The sequence below is a fragment of the Paramormyrops kingsleyae genome, chromosome 16, assembly GCF_048594095.1.
Source record: "Paramormyrops kingsleyae isolate MSU_618 chromosome 16, PKINGS_0.4, whole genome shotgun sequence".
NCBI lineage: Eukaryota > Metazoa > Chordata > Actinopteri > Osteoglossiformes > Mormyridae > Paramormyrops > Paramormyrops kingsleyae.
Genome location: NC_132812.1, coordinates 29,924,854 through 29,941,296, shown reverse-complemented (window position 1 = coordinate 29,941,296; position 16,443 = coordinate 29,924,854). Strand labels below are relative to the sequence as shown.

Sequence of the window (16,443 nt, the reverse complement as noted above, 5' to 3'; positions counted from 1 at the left end):
CATGGTAACGCCTCTTCTTTTCAAAAGGATTCCATTCTTGCCGTAGTAACTTCTTCTTCTCCTTTATGCATATCCTAATCAGGTCTCCTTTCCCCTGTTCTTTAGTGACACGTATTTTAAGAGCCGTTATAAAAAGGAAGAAAGCTCTTGCATATTTTCCAACACATCTGAGACAACTTGGCCAAATCATCTGCTGAGACAAGCTTCAGGTGAATTCATTTAATGATGAATCTGTCTGATGTATCTGAGTTTTGGATATCATGGGGACAACTTACAGCAAGAAGGCCACTGGCGTATCAATCAGCTAACAGGTCCATAACCCTTCATTAAACGGGACATCAAAGGGTTATTTCGCCAGCCATCCTACGGCTGTGCCCCCCTTTGATCTTTGAGTGTGTCTGTGTGTCTGTGTGTAATTGCCCCCCTTTGTTTTTTCATGACGTCTCTGTCACGGTTCACATCTGAAAATGATCTCAAAATGGGCAGCAGCCTCCTTTTTTTCTCGTGTTTCTCCTATAAGAAGGAGCGGCTGAAGCAGGGAGGTGAGGGAGAGGGAGCAGATCCAGCTGCTTGTGCCTGAGCGCGAGGGGGGAATAGGGGAGGGGGCCTGGGGCAACTGTTTTTGAAGACACTTGACGTCTCCCGACAGTGCAGCAGCTGTGGCAGAGTCACCAGCGTCCTGCTGCCCGGTCTGTGGATCTGAGAGTGAGCTCCATTGTCGCCGGTGCTGATCGAGGTACGGAACGCTGTTCTGAATGCTGCATGTGTGCCGGGAGCGTCCTATGGCTTACCGTCATTGACATTGAATGCAGAGCTTATCTTCCTGTTTGGCCTTGTAATGGATTAAAGACGACAAAGCTCAGTGATACCTCCGATCATCAAACCATTTGTTCATAGGTACACTGCTCATATGTACACACTTTAGTGTCCCAGTGAAGGTCTCTGATATGTACACACAATTCAGAATTTGTATGGTTGTTTCAAAGTGAAAACCACAATGCAATCCAGAATTAAGGGCCAAATTTAATTATGGATTAAAGAAAATAGAGAAGAATAAAAAGCGTGAAACGTGTAGGTGGAAAACACATATGAGGCTCGACTTGCATCACAGTCACTTATTAATTTTTCATTTATTTTATGTCTGAGCAGTAAAAATGAACTTGCATGTCGCAACTGATTTCAGTAACTTTTCAAAGGAAGCAGCAAGGTTACTTTAGCCGTCTACAGTAATCCATTAGCAAGTTTTAAGACATCTGTTTCTCAGCAGGCTTAAGAAAGTCAGTGCAAAACTCAGTGGAACATAACAACACCCACTAATGAGGAATAATGATTGAGGTGTATTTTAGCATACTTCAAGGTGGTGACAGGTGACAGGAAGGAAAGGCCAGCGAACAGCAGTTTGTACAGAGTGCATCGGTGCGGGATGGGATGCGCTCGGGTGTGTCTGCCGCTTCTCCTCCACTGTGGAGACGTATCACATGATACTGGGGCCCGACCGCAAAGCTAACATTAGTTTAGTGTCAGGCTGGCCGGCCAGCTGCCATTGGCCGCGGGCTGCCTTAAAATCCGCCGTGTTTGTCTTTGCTTTATCGGGGGGGTATATTTAGGCGATGAGCGTAGTTTGGGTGGTGTCAATGTACTGCAGTAGCGCTGCACTCAGTCTCGGCATGCCGCGTGTGGCCCCACAAAGAATCTGCCCTTTGGTTTATTAAAAGCCACCGAGACAATGGGCACTGAGCAAACAGAAAGGATGACATGGTGCCCGGACTCTGGGGGTATCGCTGGGAGACCACCCAGAACCCCCCCCCCCCTGCCCCCACCACACACACACACACACACTTAGCAACAATCCCAGCAAAACACAAAGCATCAGTCAGATGACTAAATGTTTCTGAGCTCTTCCGTATTAAAAGAGTAAGCCAGAGGAATGGACTACTCTGGGCGAATCATGGGATGCTAAGGCGGGGCTTAAGAGACCTTGCTGCCCAATCAGTGTCCTATGTTTCATTAGTTATCTGAAGCATTAAAAATACTTCAATTTATTCTCATTTTGCAAAGAATGCTGTTGTCTTATTGACACCATTATAATTATTCTCTGAACTAGAAGCTTCTACCATGACTGCTAGATTAGCAGTCACTCAGCTAACTGACAAAGAAACGTAACACAGCACCAGCCGGCGTTAGAAATCACACAGAGCAGCATGGATGTATCCCGAACCTCGCAGCATGGGCAAGACCTGCAGAACAATGTAACACAGGGTTAGATATAAATATATGTCTGCGTTTCTTTTTATATAAATATGGTTTGAGTTGAGATATTGTGTAAGATTTTAGCTCAGACATAAATTGAAGCGTTGATTAATGTAATTTAATTAAATTACATTGCAGCTATAACTTGGCATTGATCACATTGAAATTTTTACAGTGAGATGAACCATTAGCTAAACGAACTTTTGGATATAGGGCCCTTAAAAATAACGATAAAAGTAGCAGCTACAGTCAGGGAAGAAAGAAAATGCCTGTATGTGGCACCTGTTCAGGTCCAGGTGTCTTTAAGGGGCACACGCTTTGGCAGGCCCATCTGGATCTCGTCCTTAGCGGGGGCAGACGAGCTTGGATCCCCGGCTAGAGTCCTCCTGGCACATCTGACCCGGCGGCCCTCCGTGGCTGGGTGCTGACATCACGGCCTATCAGACGGTGTTTTTTTTTGTTGTTGTCCATTTAAGTGCCGCGTCTGTCACAGAGCACCCTAGAGAGTGGGGGTCTGCGGAATTGTATTTTTACGTGGCATATTCGCCGGAGTCATCTCTGATTAGCTCGGAGACAAAACAAAACAGAGAGGCAGTATTCACTTCAGCACATGTTTATTTAATGAGCAAGACAGCACAGAAGGAGGGTTTGGCATGATATATTTATGGTTTTATAATAAGTTATGGCATTTTAACAATTGTTTTAACTGAAACACTGTTACCACACCCGGTTCTGATTTCCTTTGTCTAAATTAGGTGCAAGGCTCCTCCAGAGTTTCATGGCTGAAATAAACTGGTGCCGTAAAAGCATATTAGTGATTCTGCTGTTTTGTCTCATATGGAAGCCCAGCAGTATTAAGTGCAATAGGAAAGATAAGAGCACATTCCATTTGGCGGTAGGCTCACTGTCAGGAGAGAACTCATAAAAACATGTTTTATTTACCCACTCATTCCTGGGAGAATGATTTTCTCCAGGAGGTTTTCTGGTCAATTGCGTTTCTTCTCTCTGTAACATACCATTTACAGTAAAAGTTGTTAGAGTAAGAGCTGGACAAGGTGCCTGATTACCTTAAGAGCCTTGACCTCCTTGTTGTGAGTCGTGGAAATAGAAATGGCCTCAGCTGTTTGGCAGGTTCACAGAAAACGGCCTCAGATCCTCTGAAGGTGATGTATTGCAAAACCTGCAGCATAACTCATTTGCTCCCAAATCCCGCTGATAATATTACCAGCTCTCGGTCCAAACCTCTAATTAGGTGAAACCGGCATTCTCAACACTACTGTTAGGTCATGCAGCCTGGAAACATTCCCTATAAGGGGTAACCTGACCTACTCCTTCTACAGCAGGGCTACACAGGAAGGAGACAGACATGGGGACAGGCTCCAAGACAGCCCACGTCATCCCCTGCTTTTTGGGGAGCATTCATGGAGATGGAAGGCAAGCCCTGCTGTGACCTTTTCTAAAGACGCCGTCGCTTCGTTCATCAGGAGAGCGTTTTTTGGTGATTTGCTCTCTCTCAAAAAAGACAAAAATGAGAAACTGCAACCCCATGGCGCGGCCGGGAATTGTGCTCTTCCTGGTCACGTGCCCCCTGCTGGTCATGCTGCAAAGTGCGCCCAGTAAAGCTCAAAGTGGGCATCTTGGGGACAACGACCCAGACAGGTGTATGAGGCACCACTTTGTGGAGACTATCACACATCCCATCTACAAGTGCAGCTCTAAGGTAAGACACTGTCCATTTCACTGTAAAACGCTAATGCGACATTGGTGCATGCTGTCTCCTTAAGGTACCCCAGAGCTTTGTATTATTAGCATTGTGTCTGAGCCGTCTCATATCATTCACATGATGAGGTATATTTAGAGTACAGTGTTCTCTTGCTCTTTGAAAAACATCGTGAACATCTTGCAAACTTGTGTGTACTGTGCTAAGTACAGCTTTATTTATTTATAGATTATCCATTTGAGAAAATGCATTCCTACGTTTCTCCAGGTGACACTTATGTCTTGTTTTGTACGTGCACCTGGACATTTGTGGCCACTTGATCCGTTCCCACCGAAACCACAGCATCCCACTGGTCCCAGGCAGGCTTGCTTGAATGTCTAAACTCATTTCTAACCACGGAGGGTTATGCAGTTTGTTTATTCTCTTGGGCAAATGAGACACAACAGATCAGCACTGCATTAATAAATAAATAGCTAAATATAAATAAACAAGTAATAAATACATGTACACTGGCTTCACAGGGTTGGGGGTGTCCAGTCTCCCCTACGGTCTGTGTATGTGCAGTTAGTCTCACCATATTTGCACCTAGATGAACATCTAGTTGAATTAGTGCCCCTAAGTGTCCCATAGTGTGCTCCGCATTGCACTGGAATCCCTAAGTGTCCCATAGTGTGCTCCGCATTGCACTGGAATCCCTAAGTGTCCCATAGTGTGCTCCGCATTGCACTGGAATCCCTAAGTGTCCCATAGTGTGCTCCGCATTGCACTGGAATCCCGTCCAGGGTGTCCCCTGCTCTGTCTCTGTGCCTCCTGGGACAGGTTCCAGGCTTGTACTGGATAAGCCCTAATGGAACAATGAGGCTGGGTCAGAAGTCAGCTGCGGAGGTTTTCTCTGCGTATGTAACTGTTTTATGGGGCACCAGTTCCACTGTTATGTGAAGTGTTTTAGGTAACGGCCAAAAATATTCCAATTTCCAGCCGCACCACAATTGCACGACACACAATTCAGTCACTGTTCATTAGCTCCTTATAGTCGAAAAGCCACTTTATTACTTACTTGTAAGAAAATATCATAGATATATATTCCATATATATACATACACACATTTGGGAGTAAAATGTAATATGATTACAATCTAGCTACTCCTTTTTTCTGAATGTAAAATAAGACACTGCACATTTGTAAGTCTCTGAAGCGAGTAGGGTCAAGACTGTGACCTGACATGGGATAGTTTGGTCCAGATTCCACGTGTAGAAGGCGAGTTCTTTGAAGATGGAGATATCCAAGGATGTTCCTGTGGGACATATGTTGCAGTACCACGTCAAATCAGGTTCTGGAGCTACGTGTCAGTAGTGGGCGGAACCTCATTTAGTGACACGTAGCTTTATTTGGCGTCTTACCTCACCGCACTGCCAACTACAGATTTGAGCCATGGGGACGGATTCCTCCAATCCCGCGTGGGATTACTGGCCACACGTGGCTGATTCCCTCCATCCCACAAATAGAATTGCACCTAGTGCAACAGCAGTTGGTAACTGTTACAGGCAAATGTGCTGTTGTAGCTGTTCTCAAAATGTTTGACAGTGCGGGTAATTGTCAACAGTGTGACCTAAAAATGCCTACAGATAAATATGAAAACTGACACCTTTTAACTTTATTTTTGTAATTATTATAGTTGATGCTTGGCCAGACATTTTATTACTTTGATTACACAGGCAAAGACCTGACGTGCTGTCAAATACCTATTTCCTATTGATTTCTGTATTTTGTGCCATTTGGTTAAACCAGGAAGTGACCGACAGATCAGAATAGTGCCCTCATTTTTTTCCCTAATCACTAAGCAAAGCTCATCCTATACCACTTGGTTCTAAGTTCAAGGCCTGTTCGTTCGTACACCCTTCACTAACAGCAGGCCACAGGCTCATTCATTACAAAAAACGTTTGTACCTTTTAATGTTTGTTATAGGTGGTACTGAGTTCATATACTCTCCCTGTGTTTCCTCCTGGATTTGAAAGACATGCATTTAGGCTAACTGGTATCTCTTAATTGCCCATAGTGTATCACCGTGTGTGTGCCCTGTGAAGGAATGGCATTCCATCCAGGTCGTACCCTAGCCTTGTGTCCCCTGACCAGGATAAGCAGTTGGAGGAGGAATGGATGGATTTTTTTGTAATATTTTATAATATAAAATACTGTGCAAAAGTCTTAGGCAGTCAAAGAAAATGTTTATGGCCACTTCTCTTGGTAGTACGTGTGTATTTGCTCAGAAAAAAAAACAATTTAACCTTACGACATATGCAAATTAACAGTAACAATAAAAATGAACAAGAATTTTGTCTGTTCTCCAGAAAGTTACTGATATATTGCTGGATAGCTAGATAACCTCCAGTTTGGTTCCCAAACCTCTCCACCTCAGCCATTCTATGTGTTTCTTAAATATCTCCACCAGCTCAATGAATTAATTACCTTGACTCAATGGGATAGTGATTAGTCAAACAAAGTGGGGTATTGGTCGAGTGAGAAATACATTGTGTATTGGACAGTTGCTGCAAATACTGTGGGAATTTGGATAGAGGTTTTGAAATGGCTTTTTGAAGAGGTTTTTGAAAAGCTGCCGCACTTTGACAGACATAATCTCATAGTTTTACACCAATATGAAGATTATTTATACATCATTTTCTGTTACTACTTAGGACTTTTGCACAGTACTGTATCTCATTTAAATACAAAGTATTTAAATAACAGTTGCCTGATTAACAATCAGTACCCATTTCTCCTCCCTTTCTTTTCTTTCTTCCTTGTAATACCTTCCCCAGCATGTACCATCTCTCTCTCTCTCTCTCTCTCTCTCTGTCACACACGCACACACACACACAGGTTTGTAATAATATCTTTGTGGGGACTCTTCATTCCTTTTTGGGGGGAAACTCTAATCCCAACATGACAACCCTAACCCCCCCCCCCCCCCCCTCAAAAAAAAAAAACCAGCCTATAATCACACAAGACTTCACCGGAATTTGGTTTTATTTGTAGAATGATTAAAAGCTATGACAGGAAATGTCACCAAAGGTAGCCTAACATCATAGGCCTGCATGAAAATTGAACACTTTTGAAACGGTTTCACCGCTGCGTTGTTCGTCAAATTACCATGCGAATTCGATTTCAATACGCGGAAGTGCGGCTGTTTGCAATGTGAATAGCGATCTTCACGCGAAGGCGGTACTACACGCCCCCCATGCAGGTAAAACAAAGAAAGGTGACATGGTTTAATTTTTGCCGATTTAACCTAATTTTAAAAACTTTAAATACCTCCGACAATGGACGTTTTGGAAAGAAGACAGATTACAGATTTAGCCAACGTTTTTTCCATGATTCTACACGAACATTTCAGCGAGATATAAACTGAAATAGACGAGAAAGATACGCGGCATCGACCCAGGGGGTTAAGCAAACAAAAAAAAATATTTAGACTTATCTAGACTACATCATGTTAAGCTATGTGTAATTTCGCGGTGGTATTTAAGTGTTTAATAATCACAGTTCATTTAATGTAGGCTATTTGCTTTCACATTTGGGCCCACCTTTCTTGGGGAAAAAAGTTTGTAAGTTGTTGCTTTCCCTCATTTTTTTTGTTTCTTTCCTGCCTCTCTTTTCTTTTTTGAAAACCAGATTTAGCTTTCTTTGGCATCATCTTCCAGCACGGATTCAGCTGATTCAGCAGAATGACCGCTAAATTAAATGCGCCTAGTTAAAAAGCCCGGTAAAGACTAAACCATTGCAGGGGGTGAGGGTGCTTGTCCTCAGGCAATGTAAGCTAGGACACAATTCAATCCGTCAACCGATTTATTTTTCCACAAAAATTACATTTACCTTAGTTAGCAACATTTTTGTAATCTTTGAATAATATTAATATATTTAAAGGAAAATAAAATTACAGATTCCTTAGGGGCCCTCCCCCCACATGGGGCCCTTTTTCTCATCACTACGACGCCCCTGCACACACACACAAAGCCATATCCTCTCTTTTTAGTGAAGTACCCTCTGCATTTATATACTGCATAATTAGCCTACACCTTATGGTTTTGTGATTGCAATTTTTGAGTTGAGTGGTTTCTTTTTCTTTTCTTTCTTTTTCTTCCTTTCAGGTGAGTGTCTACTGTCACCTTATTGTGTATTTAAAAACAAACAAATATATATGCAAAATATCTTCAGACAACAATTACATTAACTCTGTAGTGTTTCTGTGATGATTGAATCAGGCACAGATCTAATCTAATATATGTTAGGATCCATGCCGATCTACACAAAACTGCTACATTTAAGAATGTACACAAAACTGCTACATTTACGAATGTACACAAAACTGTTACATTTACATGTATTGTTATCCATGATGGAGTCCTGAGTTTCGTTATGAACCTGTTCCCCCACTGGTCCACAGATGGCGCTGTTGGCACGCTGTGAGGGTCAGTGCAACCACAGCTCACGGTCAGAGCCCCTGGTATCCTTCAGCTCCGTCCTGAAGCAGCCCTTCCAGAGCACCTGCGCTTGCTGCCGGCCCCACACCTCCAAGCTAAAGGCGGTGCGCCTGCGCTGCGCTGGCGGTCTGCGCATCACCGCCACGTACCGCTACATCCTGGCCTGCAGCTGCGAGGAGTGCAGCTGAGTCCCCTTGGCAGGACTCCAACAGGAAGCGTAAAAAAGATCGTGGGAACCTGAGATCGTTAGACCAATAAGGACATCATCAGCACCAAAAGCGAGTCTTGGAAAACATGCCACCTGCCTCTCTGCTGGCCACAATAAGACCTTTGATTGTGACTTCTGGCCACAAGTGTGTCACACTTAGTGTCATATTGCTGAAAGCCTGTATATTGTGCAGCCATTACAGGCACGATCAGGGTGGGGATGATCCCAGAGAACAGCAGGTGCACCATGGGTAAACGGGCTGCCGGATTCATTTTGCACTCTGATTGCATTACATATTGCGGGTTCTGTTTGGTAGTAATGTGGAAGGCACCAGATTTTCATGGGATTGATTTCATTGGTGTTGATGGCGAGAATGAGGATATTTTATTTCTTATGCGTTGTGAGCCTGCATCTGTTTTGCTGGGCTGATGGATTCAGGTCAACACACCTGTCACATTCATCTCCAGATTTAATCAACATATTAATAGCATGTTGGAGCTCAACTGACAGAAAACGCTTAGGAACAGTTTTTACCAAGGGGACAACAGACCATGGAAACGGTTCTCACTGTCTCACTTCTGCAAATACACAAAGACACATTGCCAATTATAACCTTCACCCTGTCCTGCTCGTTAAATTTCAAGAATGTATGTCTTGCTTGCAGACATCCATTAGGAAACATGGTCTAATGAATGTTTTCCTTTCTTTCTAAGCACTGCATTGACAGGCTGGTTTGAGAGACCAGAAGTGCAGGCATAGGTGTGGCTGTATGTCTCAGAATGTCTTGGAAATTTTTGTGGAACCATCTTAATTTTGCTCTGATTTGTTCTAATTGCAACAACGTTTGCTGATGTCACTGAGTACATTCTGCCCCCTGCCTATACTCTTAACTTGCTTTCTGACCTCTACTAAATTGTTCTGGTTTCTCAATAAATTCTTCAACGAGAACATAACCACTAGACACATATGGTGCTCAGATAAGTCCAGGCATAATCGTTTTGATAAGCGCACATTTTTTCCATTGTGATAGTGAACATCATTATCGTACTATAGGTAAGTAAGGACAGAACAGTCCACCAGAAGAAAGGTCTGATTAACGTTCCCATTTATTGTAGTTTCCTGGTGTAACACAGTCCATTTTCCAGCCTGAATCAGAGGGCTTTCTCTGTTTCCCTGTACAGTGAAGTAATAGGCTGTTCAAAACCTCTAGCAACTTGGGGACTGAATATATATCACTGCTTTTCTCTGTTTTCCACGCAAGTCGCTAATGTGTTAGAGCAATTCAGCTTTTTGAAGCAGAAAAATCTCCTCTGCTCAGAATGGTTTCTGTCAGTTCCTATGGCAATAGCTTCATCAGTTAATAATCAATAGTGATATAACATCATCTGAAAAACCAAAAGCAAAGTCATTCATCCAAATCCTGTTTCTTTGCTTGACCATATTTTGCAACCAGAATGCTGAAAATAAGTTACGCAACAACACTGTCTTCTGCTGGCAGAAAAATGAAGTGCACTCCAAAGTGACAATGTTGTGGGGGTTGGGGGTGCAGCAGAAAGGGCTTGCTGTTATTTTAATTTATTTTAGGATGATGTTTAGCCTTTTAACAGTCATGATCCTCATCTGCATTTTCCACTGACAATGACACCATGTATAAACGTGACGACAGACTACAAGCTCAGATTATTAGATAGTGCCGCCAGTATCCTCTCTAGTTTCATACAAATATCTACTCCAAAGTACGTTTGCTTACTGCACTTCATGCCAAAAGAGTTTCTCCAAGACATTAAAAGCTTTATATCCATTGCTTGTGGCTTAGATGGCATTAACGTTGTCTGTTGTGTCCATACCATTGAAATATGAAGCGAACAGCATTTGCATTAACTTACTCAGCGGTTCAGGGCTCAGTTCTCCGTGTGCCGCATTCGGAGATATTGTGGGATCTTTGCACCACATGTTATTACGCCGTAACATGTGCATTTACACAGATGGTTGGTTTATTGGAGAGGATGTTTGTTTTGCTCAAAGACTCCACAGCAAAACCCCTATCAGCGCTGGTTACAAATCCATTACGCTACCTGCTGCCTTGTCACAGCTCCTAAGTATTATGTTAGCCAAAGTGTTTGACAGGTGGGAATATGACTTAGGTATTTAGTTATCAATAAATCAATCCATCCTTCCATCCATTTTCTATACCTGCTTGTCCTAAGCAGAGTTATAGGGGTGCGGAGCGTATCCCAAAGGTAAGGGCGCAAGACATCCATAAATTCAATTTAATTTACTTTTATGAAGCATTCTTCAAAATATACTTGCTTGGGCACAATTTATGTATTGCATATACAAAGACACACATTGCACTGTACAATCCAAGGTAACAGAGGACAGGAACAAAGATCCCTTTAGGATTGACAAGTGGGGAAAAAAATCTCTGGGAGCCCAATGTCAGTTGGCAGGCAACCTCAGCAAGTCATGCTAATTTCAATTACATCAGGTAAATAGGTGAGGTTCAGCCAGTCTGGTTCTTGTCCACTGTGATCTGCTGTCCTTGACCAAAAGAGTTAATCAAGGCTTTAATTTTAGGATCCAGGAGGTTCAGTGTTGTAAACCTGAGACACCAGCATGCCCACAGGGAATTAACATAATGACTATTTAGCAATGCAATCAACATAAACACAGCATACGGCTTGCATAGCAACATCAACATTATGCAAAGCCAAACCAATAGGTCTGATTTAAAGACAAGGGGGGCATTTGTGCATTTGTAGGTAAGCTATCCCACAATGCGGAGACCCTATAGCAGAATACTACCAATGCTTACTTCCAGTATTATTTGTATTGCATTAAGGCCTGGGTTTAAGGAATGGAGTGTGTATTTGGATAAGGAAAACATTCAAAAGTTCAATTAAATATTTTGGTGCTTGTTCATGCAGCAATATTTTGAAATCAGTCCTAAAGCTAATTGTGAGTCAGTGTAGAGATATAACAGTTTGTGTAATATGATTATATGGTTGTGATTCTTGCTGAAGAGCTCAGTTCTCACCCCACGGAGAATAATGTCAGCTTTGTGCTTAATCGTTTTGGTTTTTCTCTCCCTGCCACTCCACTGAGGTTCTCGTGTTTGTGCTACAGTCCTTCCTGAACTTGTAATTCGCTCCTGGACTGAGGAACTGCCTCGCTGCCGCAGAACCCAGAGCCGCGCAGAGTCAGGGGTACAGCTGCTGTGGTTCTTTTTTTGGTTGTATTTGAGTTTTTGGCTAATTTATCTTTTCTCCTGAACTTTGTCCAAGAAGGGGTTTTTGGGAGTCAAAACATTCAAGGCTAGTAGTAGCTGTTTGGGATATCCAGCAGGACAGGTCAGCGATCTGCACTAAGCCTTACGGTTCAGAATGAGGAGAAGCCTAAAGATTGTCTCCAGTCCCGGATGTTGCTATGATACACTGCAATTTAACTGTAACGGTTTTTGATGTAAGTGCCAAATGGTCAAGAATTCATTTGAAACCTAACTGCTATCTAAAGTCTTTTTATTTACGCGCTTCTTGCCACATTCTTAAACCTGAAAGGTCTGTTTTCTCATAATATATATTATAAAAGTCTTTTTTGCATTTTATATGTTTTAATTACTGATAGCAAAAAAAAGAAAAAGAAAAAAAAACCACATTGTCACTGCCAGTGCTTTTCCAGAATAAAGATGTCCTATTATGAGAAGCTCTCTTTATTTTGCCCTCACGGATAAGCACAGCTCTGCTCCCTGGAATCACACAGGAAGAACAGATCTCTCCAGGCTACGGGGATCGGCCAAGCCCATCACATCCTCAGCAGGTCAGATGCTGCCTTCGCCATAAGCCCGCTGCACTCTCTCTCCATCTGGACTCTCTGTGTGCCATTCGTGGCACTTCTCCCATCTGGTTTCTAAACCGAAGGTCCCTCGCTGTGTCCCCGCCCCCTCCGCCCTTTATGCCAGCCCCCGCACAATGTTTATTCACCAAACGCTGCTATAAACAAACCGAGAATGGGAAACAATCCTGTTTCTAGGTACTGGCTCAAGCTGCGCACTTCTGCTCTCTCTCTCAAATGCATCCAGATTACAGTCACGCATTCCCGTCACCTCACTAAGGTATAGCGGATGTGTGGGTTTATTGTAAAAGGAACTGGCTTCTAGGAACGATAAGAAAAAAACTAAATTTAGTGAACAGCGCTGTAATGGCCACGAGGGGGTGCTAAAGGGTTACTCAGGGTATCGAAGACTAGTATGTGCAGTAGCATACAAAAAAGCCCACTTCATTTCAACAATATAATATGCATATTACAAATATTAGAAATACATCATGTAGTTATGTGTGGGAGTAAGAATATCTATACATTTATGCAAGTTTATAAGTGTTTGCGTGTAGGTGTGTGTGACTTTATACTTAAGCATGAAGGGTTGTCATTTTACTGAGATGAGCGATTTATGGAATGCCAAATGTAAAATTGAAAAAAGACCTATTCAACAGCCCTAGTGTCCTGGTTTACACGACACTGCAGAGTTTCAGCCCCATTCTGAGCACAGCAACATACATGTTGATAGATTTTCTGCTCTTAAAAGCAGGCATGTCTATTCTACTAATGGATCCATAAATTTCTTTGTCTTTTATATTACATATACAGTGTAACTGTCCATTCATGTTATTTATTTTGTTATCTATTGTTACTTGTTTCGGATACATCTTAAAAGATATAAAATATGAATCGAATGCAATGTTTCCCCTTTTTTCAGGTGCTCCAGTTGCTGATCAGTAACTTTTAGGCTGCTTTACAGACCAACATCCACGCACGAAGCTGAACTCTGACCTGCTGATTGGCCACATAATAGCTTCAGACTACAAATGATTCAGATTCTGTTCAGCGCCACCTGAAAACTAACATTTAAAAAGGTAAAAGATTTCTGGAAACGGATGGAGGAAATGCACCCGGTAAAATTAGAAACTTAGTAACAGCTCGTCATGCGTTAAATTTCCTTGCAAATGAAGTTTGTTTATCTAGACTCACAGATGGACAGGTAGGGAGGGTACCAAGCCAGCAGAATTCCACTGAGAATTTACCCTGCATTGCCTGTAAAGTGGAATTGTACCTGGTACTTGAGAATGCAGATCCTTCATTCCTTAGACAATGTGAAAGGAGGGTCTTGTCCCTGCTGACTGGTAACTAATACCATGCTTTACTTGTAGGTTAGGCTCAGATTAAGCCTACAGTTTTGTTCAGGGGAGTTTGCTAGACATAAAATTCTACTCAGGCACAGACCCCCCACCCCCTATTACCCATAAGATTGGAAAGTGATATTTTACTGGGGTACAGCACATAAATACTGGGGTACAGCACATAAATACTGGGGTACAGCACATAAATACTCAGGTACGTGCCCCAGTAAAGGGGGTCTAGCTACACCCATAGTTTTATTCAAGCTTTTTTTTTTTTGCAAATATCCATATGCATAACACCAGAGACAGTCAGTTAAATGCATTATGGCAGTAAAATGAATATAACCCCATTTCCACTATTCCCCACTAGCACCACCAGAGTTGCCCAGCCAAAATATTCTTACTTGTACATCCATCCATCAATCCATCCACCCATCCATCTTCCAGCTGCTTATACAATATAGGCATGGTGACCCTGGACTGTATTAAAGGGAACACGGGACAGAAGGCAGGGGACAGCCGTATAGGAAGCCAGTCCATCACGGGACAGAAGGCAGGGGACAGCCGTATAGGAAGCCAGTCCATCAGGGGACAGAAGGCAGGGGACAGCCGTATAGGAAGCCAGTCCATCACGGGACAGAAGGCAGGGGACAGCCGTATAGGAAGCCAGTCCATCAGGGGACAGAAGGCAGGGGACAGCCGTATAGGAAGCCAGTCCATCACGGGACAGAAGGCAGGGGACAGCCGTATAGGAAGCCAGTCCATCACGGGACAGAAGGCAGGGGACAGCCGTATAGGAAGCCAGTCCATCACGGGACAGAAGGCAGGGGACAGCCGTATAGGAAGCCAGTCCATCACGGGACAGAAGGCAGGGGACAGCCGTATAGGAAGCCAGTCCATCAGGGGACAGAAGGCAGGGGACCGCCGTATAGGAAGCCAGTCCATCAGGGGACAGAAGGCAGGGGACAGCCGTATAGGAAGCCAGTCCATCACGGGACAGAAGGCAGGGGACAGCCGTATAGGAAGCCAGTCCATCACGGGACAGAAGGCAGGGGACAGCCGTATAGGAAGCCAGTCCATCACGGGACAGAAGGCAGGGGACAGCCGTATAGGAAGCCAGTCCATCACGGGACAGAAGGCAGGGGACAGCCGTATAGGAAGCCAGTCCATCACGGGACAGAAGGCAGGGGACAGCCGTATAGGAAGCCAGTCCATCAGGGGACAGAAGGCAGGGGACAGCCGTATAGGAAGCCAGTCCATCACGGGACAGAAGGCAGGGGACAGCCGTATAGGAAGCCAGTCCATCAGGGGACAGAAGGCAGGGGACAGCCGTATAGGAAGCCAGTCCATCACGGGACAGAAGGCAGGGGACAGCCGTATAGGAAGCCAGTCCATCACGGGACAGAAGGCAGGGGACAGCCGTATAGGAAGCCAGTCCATCAGGGGACAGAAGGCAGGGGACAGCCGTATAGGAAGCCAGTCCATCAGGGGACAGAAGGCAGGGGACCGCCGTATAGGAAGCCAGTCCATCAGGGGACAGAAGGCAGGGGACAGCCGTATAGGAAGCCAGTCCATCACGGGACAGAAGGCAGGGGACAGCCGTATAGGAAGCCAGTCCATCACGGGACAGAAGGCAGGGGACAGCCGTATAGGAAGCCAGTCCATCACGGGACAGAAGGCAGGGGACAGCCGTATAGGAAGCCAGTCCATCAGGGGACAGAAGGCAGGGGACCGCCGTATAGGAAGCCAGTCCATCAGGGGACAGAAGGCAGGGGACAGCCGTATAGGAAGCCAGTCCATCACGGGACAGAAGGCAGGGGACAGCCGTATAGGAAGCCAGTCCATCACGGGACAGAAGGCAGGGGACAGCCGTATAGGAAGCCAGTCCATCACGGGACAGAAGGCAGGGGACAGCCGTATAGGAAGCCAGTCCATCAGGGGACAGAAGGCAGGGGACAGCCGTATAGGAAGCCAGTCCATCAGGGGACAGAAGGCAGGGGACCGCCGTATAGGAAGCCAGTCCATCACGGGACAGAAGGCAGGGGACAGCCGTATAGGAAGCCAGTCCATCAGGGGACAGAAGGCAGGGGACCGCCGTATAGGAAGCCAGTCCATCAGGGGACAGAAGGCAGGGGACAGCCGTATAGGAAGCCAGTCCATCACGGGACAGAAGGCAGGGGACAGCCGTATAGGAAGCCAGTCCATCACGGGACAGAAGGCAGGGGACAGCCGTATAGGAAGCCAGTCCATCACGGGACAGAAGGCAGGGGACAGCCGTATAGGAAGCCAGTCCATCACGGGACAGAAGGCAGGGGACAGCCGTATAGGAAGCCAGTCCATCACGGGACAGAAGGCAGGGGACAGCCGTATAGGAAGCCAGTCCATCAGGGGACAGAAGGCAGGGGACAGCCGTATAGGAAGCCAGTCCATCACGGGACAGAAGGCAGGGGACAGCCGTATAGGAAGCCAGTCCATCACGGGACAGAAGGCAGGGGACAGCCGTATAGGAAGCCAGTCCATCAGGGGACAGAAGGCAGGGGACAGCCGTATAGGAAGCCAGTCCATCACGGGACAGAAGGCAGGGGACAGCCATATAGGAAGCCAGTCCATC

The 16,443-nt window shown here is 44.8% G+C and overlaps 1 protein-coding gene across 2 annotated transcripts; it reads left to right on the top strand.

The window, feature by feature from the left end:
* Positions 1-596: 596 nt before the first annotated feature.
* On the top strand, positions 597-10,473 carry LOC111856270 (norrin-like). Of its 2 annotated transcripts, none has more exons than XM_023836075.2 (3): positions 597-736; positions 3,591-3,970; positions 8,414-10,473. In XM_023836075.2, the coding sequence occupies exons 2-3, from the start codon at positions 3,779-3,781 to the stop codon at positions 8,636-8,638; spliced, it is 417 nt and encodes a 138-aa protein (XP_023691843.1). In that variant the 5' UTR covers positions 597-736; positions 3,591-3,778; the 3' UTR covers positions 8,639-10,473. The 2 variants fall into 2 exon arrangements, with proteins under 2 accessions (XP_023691843.1, XP_023691844.1); XM_023836076.2 differs by having other exon boundaries at positions 638-736; positions 3,594-3,970.
* The last annotated feature ends 5,970 nt before the right edge of the window (positions 10,474-16,443 follow it).

Bases quoted from the DNA above. Each gene is read 5' to 3' on its own strand.
- LOC111856270 (XM_023836075.2), top strand. From the start codon at position 3,779: ATGAGAAACTGCAACCCCATGGCGCGGCCGGGAATTGTGCTCTTCCTG. The intron at 3,971-8,413 runs GTAAGACACTGT...ACTGGTCCACAG, and splicing joins TCTACAAGTGCAGCTCTAAG to ATGGCGCTGTTGGCACGCTG.